This window comes from Dermochelys coriacea, chromosome 3 (genome assembly GCF_009764565.3).
Source record: "Dermochelys coriacea isolate rDerCor1 chromosome 3, rDerCor1.pri.v4, whole genome shotgun sequence".
Lineage (NCBI taxonomy): Eukaryota > Metazoa > Chordata > Testudines > Dermochelyidae > Dermochelys > Dermochelys coriacea.
Window position 1 is genome coordinate 119,104,528 of NC_050070.1, and position 14,322 is coordinate 119,118,849.

A 14,322-nucleotide genomic window follows, 5' to 3' on the forward strand; every position below is an offset into this window, starting at 1 on the left:
TGTGTCCTTCAGAAAACATTTTTCCTGTTTATTAGTTTTCCCTTCTTTTTGACAAAGCCCACCATTAACCTTTGCCTTTCTCTTGGTTTAGTCATACTTCTTTTTTAAACTCCAATGGTGGACAGCCGTGTGTCTTGCATCTTAATTCTTTATTCCTACAGCATGTAGTGTAAAACAACTTTGGAACCTCACTTTGTTTCTCTTTGTTTTCAAAGGTTGTACCCTGCTCTTTTATGAGACTTATGGTAGGAATTCCATGGAACAGAGCAATTCACCAAGATATGCTCTGTTTGCAGAGGACAGCATAGTGCAGTCTGTCCCTGAACATCCCAAGAAGGAAAATGTGTTTTGCCTCAGCAATTCTTTTGGAGATGTGTATCTATTTCAGGTAAGGATAATATTTTTTTATTTATGTCTTTATATATAATATAATTAGTAATGTGCCCTGTGCTGATTGATTGTTTGCACCAATCCTGCCCCTCCTGCTCCTTTACAGTCTCTTCACCTTAGTTTCATTCCACAGCTACCCTTCTTACCCTCTTTTCCGCTGCCCTGCCTTTGTCACTCCCTTCCTTTCCCTTCCCTTTTCTCTCCATCTATCTGATCCCCTCCTAACTAAACCCTCCCTCCTGCTCCCAGAAATTGTGGAACTAACATGCTGTTGGCTACGATCACTTTGCTCACACTGCCTTTGTGTTCTGCTCCTTTACCACCCTCTGTCTGTCCCATCTATTTAGATAGTAAGCCCTGCAGGGTAGGGACAGGATAGTCAGCTGCTCTGTATTTGTATAGTGCCTAGCACAACGGGGCCCTGTTCTCGTTTGGCCCTTGTAATAAACATGATTAATAACAATAAACTATATATATGCTTATTTGTTTAAATCTTAGTCTGTACCTCAGACTTTCACTCAATCCTATCTTCAAGCAAACCTTTCATTGACTTTATGGGGATTTTTGCCAGAGGGAGGACTGAGTGAAAACCAAGCGCCATGTTCTCCACTCCATTAACGCTGTTTTTTGCTGGTTGAGGAAGGGAAAGGCAAGGGGTACGTAAGAAGAGGTGGGAAGAGAGAGGGTAACCCAGATGAGTAGCAGGGAAGATGATCAGAGTCAGTCAAGAGAGACAGAGAATTAGACAGCCAAATGTAATGTGAGCTTAAGGTGAGAAGTGTACTTTGGGAGGTAACAGTAGAACAATGATATGCAGATAGAGGACAAAAGAGAGAGAGAAATGTCTGGTCCTGACAAGGAGGGCTGCAGGCATGAAATTAAAACAATAGTTAACTATAATAACTGTTGATGCTGTCATGATTTTAGAGCTCCTCCAGGTCTGTCACTGGTCCATTCAGGTGCATGATGATACTTCATCAGTGAACTCAGCCAGCCACAGCTACAGAAATAATGGAGGGGCTGGAATGGATGGGGTTAAAATAAACGGAGCGTAACTTTTATGCTGTAAGGCATCTATTGTTCGCCCGTTACAACTCTTAGGAAATCAGCAGTATTATCAAAATCCAGATACATTATTAGCACTCCACAATTCCATAGAGATGGACCCACCCCTGACTCCATTAGCCTCAAAGGGAGTTTTGCTTCAGCTAAACGTTGATGTTTGGAACCCAAAAAAAGTAGTTGTTAATCTAAGGAAACTAACCACTGTCTGTATTATTGGAGAGGCTCATAATATGCCGCCATCCTCCTAAGGAAAAATACATTGCAGCAAAGCTGTATTTTTTTAATTGATGTTTGCAGACATAAAATGCATAAAAATACATCCTCCCTTGTCCTGCTGTGCTCCCTCCACTCATTTGTGCTTGTTCAAATATGCAGACCCCTATCCTCGGAAATCACTTTTGTGGCCACCATCCCTGTGGCCAAGTCAGACTGGAGGAAACTTGTCTTCATAGCCTGCCAGTTTTACTTCTTGGCTGGCTGAAGGGTTGAGCCGAACAAATCACTTCACCTCCACAACTCTAAGAAGTGCTCTTGTGCTTGCTGATTCTTGGGCACTCACAGGCCTGGCAGGACTCAGAAGTAAAAGGCTGGGTGTAGCAATCATGGGGTACATCTACATTGCAATAAAAAACCCCACTGCACTGAGTCTCAGAGCCTTGGTCAGTTGACTCGGGCTTGCAGGGCTCAGGCTGTAGGGCTAAAAATCCCAGTAGACATTCGGGCTCAGACAGGTCTGGGACCTCCTGCCTTACATTGTCTTGGAGCCTGGGCTCCAAACTGAGCCTGAACATCTACACTGAAATTTTATAGCCCCACAGCCCAAGTCAGCTGACCTGGGCCAGCTGCAGCCATGCCTGGGTTTTTTCATATCATAATGTAGATATACCCCATGAGACAGTGGAGAAAAGGCTATCAGCAACCTACTTAACTCTACACACATGCATAATTTAAAGCATAAAGCTCTTACAAATCAATGTACCTGACAAAAACTTTTTAGTATCACCTAAGTGCCATTTTTTTCTCTTTGATTAGAATGTTGCTTTCTTGATCTGTTATATAGGCAACAAGCCAGACAGACCTGGAAAACTGGATTACAGCAATACACTCGGCTTGTGCTTCCCTCTTTGCAAAGAAACTTGGGAAAGAGGACACTGTCAGGCTTTTGAAAAACCAGACCAAGAGCCTTATCCAGAAGATTGACATGGATAGCAAGATGAAAAAGATGGCAGAATTACAGCTCTCAATTGTCAGCGATCCAAAAAACAGGAAGGCCATAGAGAATCAGGTACTACAAATCATGGTTACAAATTCTGCTACTGAGTTTTGTTACACAGGCTCACCTACTCTGGGCTCAGATTTTGTTAATGTTTCCTAGGCTTGAAGAACAAATGTCCCTATGGATTCACAATGCAAAATGGGGAAATCACTGGCAGCTATGCAATGCCATAGCTGTGGCATAGCTGTGGTTATAGAAGCTAACTACTACGACTTTGCCTGTAAGGACTACTAATCAAGTTTCCACATACAGAAATAGATATTTCTGTAGCATGCTGCAAAAATCAAACAAGGTCTATGTTATACTTGTGTTGGGTGAATTATCAGCCAGACATTCCTGTCTTCTGCTCTTGTTGCTTAATTCTTATGAGCAGCTAATAAACTGTAAGAATGAATCATCATTAACATATGGAACAAAACCAGGGGACAGTTGTGGAATCTGAATTCTTAATGTTTAGGGCAAAATCCTCCAGTCTCTTTACACAAGACTTCCAAAGCTAGCTATACAAAAGGATTTAAGCACTTTAGGCATTTCAATCCCATAATCAGGCCCCACTGGGATTCACAAAGCCCCCACTCAGCTGCCCCCGAAATCTGTAGGCACCTAAATATGCTCGGTGCCCAATACTAAGTTCTACTCTTTCATAGAACTTCATGTGTGAAACCTTGACCCTGGTGATGTCCATGGGAATTTTGTTGTTGACTTTGTTGGGCTAAGATTTCACACTGTGGTTAAATTTAGGGCCCAGTCCTTTGTAAAATCTCTGGGTTTAGTACCATCCAAGGGAGAATTCTACATACTATAGGAACCTACAGCTCCCCAAGACTTATACAGCTTCTATCTTCCTCAACATCTTTGTTAAAAAGCAAGATACTGAATGCCTCTGCTTTGGCGGGAGGGGAATTAGGGAGTGGGAGATATCGACATCCCTGCACCATGTGGTTCTTCGCACACCATTCACCAGTCTCTAAAAAGGGGTTATAATACAAGAATCTATACATGTTCATTTTTAAGTGTGTGTACATATTTAAAGGTGTGTATATATGTTTTTAAATTTTCTGGTATTTAGGAGTTTGGGGAGTTTAATAGTATTAGGTTTGAAATTTGGTGGGTTTGATTGCTAGCATTTGATAAAGAATTATTGCATTTCTAACATTTGGGAATCCATAGAATTTTAAAGCTTAAAATGATAGTTGCCCTCCCCACAAAAAAGCTACTAAGAAGGTGTTATTTTTATAACTCTCTGCCTTAGGACTTGTTGCTGCTGGACAGGTAGCCAAAGTATCTCCTAGATCAGGGACTGCCTCCAGCAGTAGATGTAACATTTTTAGAGCCATATGGGATCCCAGTCCAGTAATAGCAGACTTCGAGCCCTCTTACAAAGAATGGTGACCCACTGCACAGTCTTTAAAAGAATTAGATCCACTGTCTGGGGGAAACCCACAAAGGGTCTGCTGTAACTACAGATACAAAGGTCTTGGGAGGGGCCATATCCAATGGATTAGCTGTGAGTCTGAAATCTGTTTATGCCATCTCACTGATCTGGGAGCTGTGATATATTTGTCTTTCTCTAAGTATATCATAAATACATTCTGGGTAGGATTTTAAAAAGCACTCCACCTTGGCCTAACTCTTCTCCATTGGAGTCAATAGTAAAACTCTCATTGAGTTAAATGGAAAGGGAGATAGGACCAAGAGTGCTTCTGAAAAGCACATACTACACATCTCTGTTCATACTCCTCTCAGAACTAACAGCACTAGTTCAGTTACTTTTGTTCTAGAGCTGCAGTAGCATTTTGCCACCAAACATTGTAAGTGCAATTTTTTGTGCATTAGGGAATGTACATGAAGTGGATGCATATACACTTATTTTCAGGCACAGCTTAGGCACCCACATTTAACCACTTTGGCTCACTTAATTATTAAACATGTGTACTGTTGTGTAGTGGGCAAATAAATCATAAAATATGCTACAATCATGGGGCCCAGTTTAACTGCTGTTAAAGGCAATGAAAAGACTTCCTTTGACTTCAATGGGAGTGGGGTCGGGTGCATGTCCAGGAGATATTTAAATAGAATTATTCTAAAAAGAATGTTGCAAAATAAATCAAAGTATGGCCCTGCATCTGTGCACACGGGGAACTTCTATCAGCATGAATGGAAGGTCCGCTGTGGACAGAAGGCAGCATATATTTCTTAATGTTTTCATTAATGTATTTGCTATTTTTCAATCACATAGCTGCTTCCCTCCCTGTTCTTCTTAGTTTTGTTACGAATTTCTTTTAAAAGAAAGGATCATATGGAATAACTTTGAGTAATATCGGCTTGAATGCATTCTGGGCTTCTTTCTGCAGATTCTAAAATGGCAGCATAACATTATTATGTTTTTTGAATAATTTGGACGTAGCTGACATGATTCACATTTGCTGTAGACATTATACTTAACTCACTTATCAGATGGCTGTGAGGAGAGGTATTTTCTTTTTATTAGCAGGCACTAAAACAATGAAACGTTAATGGGAAAAGCAGACACGTGCTTGGAATTACTTTTATGGGAGTTTTCCTAGGTTTCCTTTAGCTAAGTGTATTTTGTCTGTCACCATAAAAGCCAAAATAGCAAGATCAATAGGACTGCATTCTGCTTGCCCAAAGTCATCTTGAAATATACTCTACTAGTTCCCCTTTGCCTGCCTCTACTGTCCTCTCTCTCATTGCACTTTGAGGGCAATTCATTATATGGTTTGTTTAACATTTAACAGATTATTTTTCTGTTTAACATTTAATAGATTTCTCCTTCAGTAACAAACATAGATTCATAGATACTAAGGTCAGAAGGGACCATTCTGATCATCTAGTCCGACCTCCTGCACAGCGCAGGCCACAGAATCTCACCCACCCACTCCTACGAAAAACCTCACCTATGTCTGAACTATTGAAGTCCTCAAATCGTGGTTTAAAGGCTTCAAGGAGCAGAGAAGCCTCCCTCAAGTAACCTGTGCCCCAGGCTACAGAGGAAGGCGAAAAACCTCCAGGGCCTCTCCAATCTGCCCTGGAGGAAAATTCCTTCCCAACCCCAAATATGGCGATCAGCTAAACCCTGAGCATATGGGCAAGATTCATCAGCCAGATACTACAGAAATTGATTCACCCACTGTATAAACAGAGCACAGACAGATCAGGGAAAAAGCACATTAGGTTACCAAAACACAGGCCTACTCTGGTATTACAGTACATATACCCAATAGTCCCCACACCGAGCAACATTAAAAGGATAAGGAAAAACTATTTTACCATAACAGGCTAACAAGTACTGTTTCAACTATAATTTTAAAATATACCACAATACCTTAGTTTAGATTAAAGCTCTCAGCAAAGTAGACCCAATCACAGTTGTGGAACCCTCGGAGAAAAAGGTCATGTATTACAACATAGGCCCTAACAGGGTAGCCTCAACTCTTAGTTTCTTTAGTCGACTTTTGTTTCAACATTATTGTTAAATTGGAAGGGCAGTAAATTTAATTCCAAGTCTTAAGATCATGACTTTAATTTCAAGCTATTTTATTGTGCAAACTGACCTCCCTAGTTCCAACTTTTCATAATTTTTATTTTAAAGAATGAAATTTAATACTGTTAGATAATAACATCCATGAGTAAAAAGTCACAGCACCAGTTCTCCAAGATAATCTTTTTCAAAAGCACTTTGCTGGGTCCTTGCTGTTCTTGCTGCAAGAGAAATAAAGCTTTAGTTGCAATCGATTCAGTTTTTTTTTTTTTAAATTGCCACACTCAGGGACAAACAATTGATATCTAGATTTACTGGGCCAGAGCATCAGGTAGTGTAAATCAATGTCACTTCATTGAGTACAATAGACCTACACTGATTTGCACCAGCTGAGGTTCTAGCTCATTATTTTTTACTGTGTAAAATTGTCCTTCTCTCTATCCTCAGTAAAATGCTTTCATTTTAATGATAGCTCACCACTATGGAAAGAAGTAAATAGGCAGGGAGAGAAGTTAGGGAAATCTTGCTCTGGTCTTCACACTGATGCATTTGCCATTTTGCGGATCCTGAATCAAGAAAGGAAATCAACCAAGGTTTTGAATAAAATACTTTCTTTAAACTTAAGATGTAGAGCATCTCTGCATTTGGAGAAACTGTGTTGGTGGCTGGAGATTATGGGCTGCAGGCTAATTCTTCTATCCTTTGCAGAAGGCAAGTTGGCTAATAAGTTTGGGCCCCAATTCAGCAAGTTTAAGTATATACCTAACTTTAAGCATGTGAATAGTCCAATGGGGCTACTCAGATGCCTAGTACCTTACGGAATGAGGGCCTTGACGCGTTGCTATGACCCTGAAATGACTCCTTTCCATACTGTGGTCAATATAGTAAATATTTTGTACATCTGTACTTCCAGTGATAAAAAAGCGACATTGGTTGGAAAAAGCTAGCTGTCTGTAGTTTTTCTCCATGTGTATTCTTCTTGTTGTTTCAATATGTTTTCTTTAATGTTTCTTAACTTAGTAGACGGAATGGTAAATAAAGGATACTATTGATTTTACACTAGTGGTGTTTTACTGTGTTCTCTTCCATTTTTCATCTCTTTGATTTCAAAGATCTATTTATAGCTGAAGTAACCCTTATGTTATACAAATTCCTGGAAGAGTGCCATAGTTGCTTCTTCAAGCTCTCTGTAGGAATACATGACAAAATAAAAAAGATCTTTTCACAGTCCCCTGATAGTGAGTGACTCATTCGTCCAGATGTGTGCAATATGGATTGTGTCTGAGAACTGAGGAATGGAATGCAAAGAGTTTTGTGTTTGTAATGTGGTCGAAAAGCTGTTCCTATAAAACAGCAGGGTTTTTTTCTTTTAAATCCATAGGGCCACAGTAGGTTCCCCAGATCAGCTTCTAAGGATACATTCTGTCTGGAAAAAAAGTCTCAGGGCAAAATCCTGCACTTCTTACTCATGCAAATAGTCCTATTGCAGTCATTTCTGTTAGCAAGGAGCACAGTGTTTTTCGTATGGGTTTACATCAGTTTAAAGTGTTGGACCAATTTTTTCCTTCTTATCATCTTTACCTGGGCTCCTTTTGCTTTGTTTGATGCTATGGGAAGAATTTGTTTTAAAATCATATCATGTGACAAGGAGTTTTATTCTTTTTGTAACTCTGGCTCAGTCTGAGTGAGCACAAAGCTTTTTCATGTGAGAGTATTTAGATCAATCTTCAAATGTGTTTTTGTCTATTTTTGTCCCTTTTTCGTGAGAGTCAGCTCTTACTTCTGACACTCCATTTCATCATTTGTGTGCAGATGGTTTTTGTTACACTGGGCTTTCCCTACCTAAAATGATCTTTCTCAGAACTCCATGTAAAGAGCTGCATTCAAGAAGCCAGGAATAATGCAACATATTCTTGAGCAGCATCGACTGGCAATTTGGTCCAGATCCTCAAAGGTATTTAGGCACCAACTCCCACAGAAATTAGTGGGAGTTGGCATCTAAATACCTTTCATTGTCACAGGCCCTTATCTGTTAACTATTTACATATATTTCAGTCCTGTAGCAGATCCTATAGGTTGTTAAATTAGCACAGATGCGAACAGTGCAAGCATCTTAGCTTATCTCATGCTATAAGGGTGTCGTATGTTTTACCCTTTAGTTTTCCAATATCTTAATAGATTTTTCTCTGACCTAGGAACCATTTCTCCTAGTGATCTAAGAACAATCCTTGCTTCCCAAATCTTTTCCAAGCCTCCTTCCTCTTGCATCTCAGCTATTGAAGCCTCTTCCTCCCCAGTCCAGGTATCTGCTGCAAAAATAATCCATCTTGCCTACCAGTCTAACCATGTTCAACCACCTTACAATTCCTTTAGTGGCCCTCAGCCTAAATCATTGAAGTACTTCATCCATGTCTTCAAGATCTGCCACAATTTATCTCATTTCTATCTTTCTGCCTTTGTCTCATTTTTCTCTTTCTCAAGGCACTTATGTGGATGCTCCCTTATGTTTTTCTCCCATGCCCACTTCTCTAAAACTGGACCTCTGTTTCTGACCATAATGTATACAATGCCAACCCTGTTCTCTTTTAACTTCCTTTCCAAAACCCACTTCTTCAAGGAGGCTTATAACCTCTGGCTGAGATTTTAAAACCAATGGGACTTGGATGCCATCGATGGGAATTGAGCATCCAACCTCCCCCTAGGTGGCTTTGCAGATCTCCGTCTATCAATCAAAGCGTTTACTATTACGAACAAAATACTTGCAGTTACCTGGAAGAATGCTAGCTTGCCATGTTGCCAGGTAATCTGACTGACCTCTCCTTTGTCCTACCTACAATTAATAATGGCTGGGTAGATGGCCAGAAGTGTGTTCTGTTGTGTTGTGTATGTTTGGTTTGTTTGTTTTTTTAAAATGTGTCTCAAAACTATCAAGTCTGTTTAGCTAGCCTGTTATATATAACCACCTACCATACTCATTATCATTCTTCTCCTTCTTCCATTCCCTGCTATTGTTTGTTACATTGACTTTTTTTTTTTTTTTTAACCTCTTGTCTTAAATTAGAAGTAGGGGCTATTTTGTATGTGCATGATGGGGTTAAATCCTCTAGTCTTAACTCAGGCTGAAATCAATGGAATATTTGCCTCATTCACGTTAAAGGCAGAGTGAGGATTGTAGCTGCTAGCCCATGGATTGTAATTAACATGTTGGACCGGGATTTGTTTTACTATGAAGTTGTTGCTTTTTAGATAGTAAGTTTTCCCTTTTAGTTTTCAAGTGTATAAATCATGGGCAGGGAGAATGATCGTAGTTTAAATGGTTTAGACTAATAGCAGCTGGTATTAGTTCAGTCTCCAATTGGTTCCAGACATCCCTGGTTTTGATAAGACTACAAGACAATCCCTGAAATTCCCTGCCCACAGTTTTTGCTAATGCCATTAAACGTAACATCATGATTACTGGTGCTTTTGGAGTTGATTAGCTAGCATCCTGCATGGCTGATAAACACAGTCATGTAATCCTTTCTCCAGAAGATCCTTGCATCATCTCTTCCTGTCCTTCCCCCATTTTAGCTTATATTTATTTAAAATGCATTTCTCTAGAAAAGCTTACGTGGGATTTTTCAAAGGCGCTTGGAACTTTGATGCCTAAACTCCATGATTTTCTGAGAGTTGGTAGGCCTAACTCCCTGACTGTCCAGGAAAATCCCAACTCTGTTTGTTAAATGTGGGATTTTCAAATATATTCAGACTCAGCCTAACTTTGCCTCCTTTGAAAACTCCCATGACTACCATGGGAGCTGACTTAGGCCACAGCTGAATGTTTTTTTGAAAATTCAATTCTAAGTCTGTGTCTGCACTGCAGCTGGGAAGTGTGATTCCTAGTGGGTGTAGACTTGCACAGGCTAACTCTGCTCAAGGTAGCATGCTAAAAATAGCAGTGTGGCTGCAAAAAGAAAAGGAGTACGTGTGGCACCTTAGAGACTAACAAATTTGCTCAAATAAATTTGTTAGTCTCTAAGGTGCCACACGTACTCCTTTTCTTTTTGCAAATACATACTAACACGGCTGCTACTCTGAAGTGTGGCTGCAGCAGCTCATGCTGCAGCTTGGGCTAATCGCTCATGGACAATCCTGTCCAAGACCCTAGGTACGTGCTTGGGAGGCTAGCCCAAACTACTGTCTGTGCCCGTGCTATTTTGAGTAAAGTTTATGTATGTACTTCTACCCAAGCTGGGAATCACACCTTTCAGCTGCAGTGTAGACATAACCTAGGTGAAAAGACAGACCTGAGCTTTTTATTGTTGTGGAAAGCTTGCACACACTTTCATTCTGTGGACATCAGTGTATGGAGAGGGAAGACTTGTGGAACCACATACTGTATTACCCCATCCATGAAGTAGAGGTAGATGGAAAAGTGTCATATTAAGGGTGTCTGGTGAAAGGAGTTGAAGTAAAGGGAAGCTTAAAATAAAGAACAATCAAAATAAATCCAGGGTGAGCGGTGAGAGGAAGAGTTCTTTGTAAGGATTTATGCACAGGCATGCATACATACATGTGTTAAAAGTTGTTTCTGGTGAGACTGCACTAGGTATTTTCCTTATATGAAGGATACATAAGGAAAATACTCTTTTCTGTGTGTACGTTTGTGTATCTTTTCTTTGTGACCTAAAACACATTTTTAAGAGAATAACACTCAGGTTTTTTTTCTTTCTGGATTTAAATAACACACAGTTTTTCTGATCAAGGATAAATTTGTTAGTCTCTGAGGTGCCACAAGTACTCCTTTCTTTCTTTCTTTCTTTCTTTATTTATTTATTTTTGCGGATACAGACTAACACGGCTGCTACTCTGAAATCTGAGATGGTATGTCAGAAAAACTGGAGGCTCTCTTTTGGGCTCTTTTTCTAAAGAGCCCAAGAAACAGATAACTCTGACCCGTGTAATAATGGTGCCAACTTTTGTTTGTGAACACGTGTGTGAAGGGAGGAGTGGAGGAACAATAAATGAGGAACTCAAAGTGAATCCAGAACATTTAGTGGCTCCTCAATCAGTTGCAGTACAGCTCCTACCACCACCATCACTCATCTTTCTTTATGATAAGAGGCCTGATTTACCCCTCCATCACTCCATTTTTTCCACCAATGAAATTAACAGTTGCATCAGCATAAAACTACAACAATGCAGTGGTGAATTGAGCCCTTTCTGTTGTCTGCAGGAGATGAAAAAAAGACATTACTCCCAAACACGGGGTAGCTCTTACAGGAGACTTTCTATGGTACCTCTACTTATGGAATAATTGCAATAGCAAGAAAGAGAGTTTAAAAAAAATCCATTACCGTGGGAAATGGTCATTTTCTTGTTCAATGGAACATAGACATTAAAACAAATATTTGGAGAAAACAAAAAGGGTGTGCATCAAACATGCTACAACATATCCCACTCCTTCAGAATGAATAGTGTATTTGGAACCTCTGGTGTCTCACGCCAGCATGTAGCTGGCAATTCAAGGCTTGTCTACCTGAAGTATTTTTGCACTGGTGAAGCTACATTTCCCCCATGCAGGTGTGCTACACTATTGTAAAGAAGGGTTTATACCAACAGGACTTGTCTTGCTTTCAAAAACCACTGCAAAAATTAGTGATGTAGATGAGTCATAAGAAATAAAGCAGCAGGGCAGGAGAAAAGCAGTGTCACAACTCGGAGAGCTATTACAAGAAATGAAAAACGGATTGCAAAAATTAGGATATTGCGTAGCTTATCCAGAATTATATATTTTATTTTTTATTAGTGAATCATTTCCTTGGTTATATGACTTGTGGTTGTGTCACTCATAAAGCATTAAGGACTAGGAAAGGGTGACTTGTCTGTGGATGACCTTGACGTTAAATTGAGTTGTCTAATAGGAAAATATGATGGTTCCAGTATTTTCCTGAAGCCATACTTAACTACCAATGTGCACTTTTCCTGAAGTGCATTAGGGAGAGCAGCATTCAGAAGGAGTCAGCAGAATTTAACAGTGCAACAGACTAGGCAAGGAAGTCATTCATTTCTTTCTGATATTTGGTGACATGACAAGGAAACTGATCTGATTTCACTTTAAGCTTCAAGCCAAATGTGTTAGTCAATCAGTGCACCTAGAATTTGTATACCCTTGTTATCAGCTTGTCCTGTGGGCAATAAATGATTGAAAGGTACTTGTCCAGACTGAGTTTTTAATAGTTCTAGATTTCAGATGATAGGATTTATCTAGGGGTTTGCGTACACGTAAAATGCTATAGCGGCACAGCTGTGCCACTATAGTGCTTTGGTGTAGATGCTGCCTACACCAACAGGAGGGATTCTCGCATCAGTGTAGGTAATCTATCTCTCCAGGAGGCAGTCACTAGGTCAATGGAAGAATTCTTCTGGTGACCTAGCGCTATCAGCATGGGGACATAGGTCAACGTAACTGTTTCCCAAGCTGGTGGATTTTTCACATCCCTGATCAATTTTCTATTATTGACTAGGCCTAAGTGTGGCCATGGTTAACTTGCAAAATACAGCTGCTCTTTTCTGTTGAGGCATGTTGTTATTATATATATATATATATATATATATATATATATATATATGTATATATGTGTATGTATATATATATATATATAATATAGACTGATTCTATCTGCACTTACACCTCTCTAAATCAAGGAATTTACACCAGTTTAACTGAGGGCAAAATCTGGCCCACATACATTATGTAAATGTCTGAGCTTGTGTGCGCGTGCACACATGCTCACACAAAAGCCCAGGCTTCAAGTTTGGGTACTTATGTTCAGTATTCAGTCCAGCATTTGGATCTTCAGTTTGAAATTTATTCATGTAAGTGCACACCTTTAAATGAACATTTATTCACCTTTGAACTCCTCAGGTTAGGATTTGGGTGCCTAATTTAGTTTAAAAATTGGACTCTCAGCAAGCGTGTGTGTGTGTGTTTAAATATTGTATGATGCAAACACACTCTTCATTGCAGCAGGCTCTATATTATATATAAGGCTTATAATGTATTTAATTGACATTTACAATATGATTAGGTATGGGGAATGGTTTATCTGTTAATGGGAGTAAGAACAAGACATGCTGGTGTTACCAGTTGCTACCTCTTCTTTAGGAATGGGGGATTCAAAAGGAAGAGCACTAAAAGGCCAGCAAAACCCATCAACATTGCTACTTGGATGATTGATTTATCTGAGTCATGCAGCTTTGCTTTTAGGCAACCCAACATAGAATCTAAGCTCATAAAAATGTAGGAAACAAAATTAATCAATTTTCTTGAAACTTCATGAACCACAAGGATTTGTTTTTATGTAATTGCTTCTGTGGGAATCAGGCTACCAATGATACATTCATCTTGTCAGTATATATTTAGGACCACCAGCTTTGTTTTATTTCAAGCCATTTTTTGAGTTGTAACACAATATGACTGAATGTGTTTTGGAACGGGAAAAACTAATCCAATCCATATACCTCCAGATGAAAGTAGTTTACGAGAAGTTTGTGGAAGAGCTCACGTTTTCAGTGAGACCCCCAAAAACATTTTTTCTCTAATTGTCCCTCTTCATATCTAAATAGATCCAGCAGTGGGAGCAGAATCTAGAGAAATTTAACATGGACCTCTTCAGGATGCGCTGCTACCTAGCGAGTCTACAAGGTGGGGAGTTACCAAACCCTAAGAGCCTTCTGGCTGCCACCAGCCGTCCTTCAAAACTAGCATTGGGGAGACTGGGCATCTTCTCAGTCTCCTCTTTCCATGCACTGGTGAGTGTGACTGCACTTTGTGACTGTATTATAGAAGGGTCTGGTTACCTTATCACTAGTGATTTATTTATATGAAGAGTAAAGTCAGGAAACTCACACAGACACACTCTCACACAGCGCCAAACCCACCAGTTGCCAAAGAAACTCCATTAGTTCATGGACCCTAAATGCTTAGGAATTATCTTGCCCAGAGACTGACTTTGGGACCTGGAAGCATTGGGCCATGCTTTCTTTCACCCCAAATTTGGGGACTCGGATATGTTGAGGCTTATCTCAGCTTTCATTTAAAACAAAA

The 14,322-nt window shown here is 39.8% G+C and overlaps 1 protein-coding gene across 1 annotated transcript in view; it reads left to right on the forward strand.

Moving 5' to 3' along the window:
• Positions 1–14,322, forward strand: part of TIAM2 (TIAM Rac1 associated GEF 2) — a 228,203-nt gene that overhangs the window by 125,102 nt on the left and 88,779 nt on the right. The window contains 3 exon segments of the mRNA XM_038394827.2: positions 216–388; positions 2,516–2,740; positions 13,842–14,027. Of these exon segments, the coding sequence (XP_038250755.1) occupies positions 216–388; positions 2,516–2,740; positions 13,842–14,027 (584 nt within the window).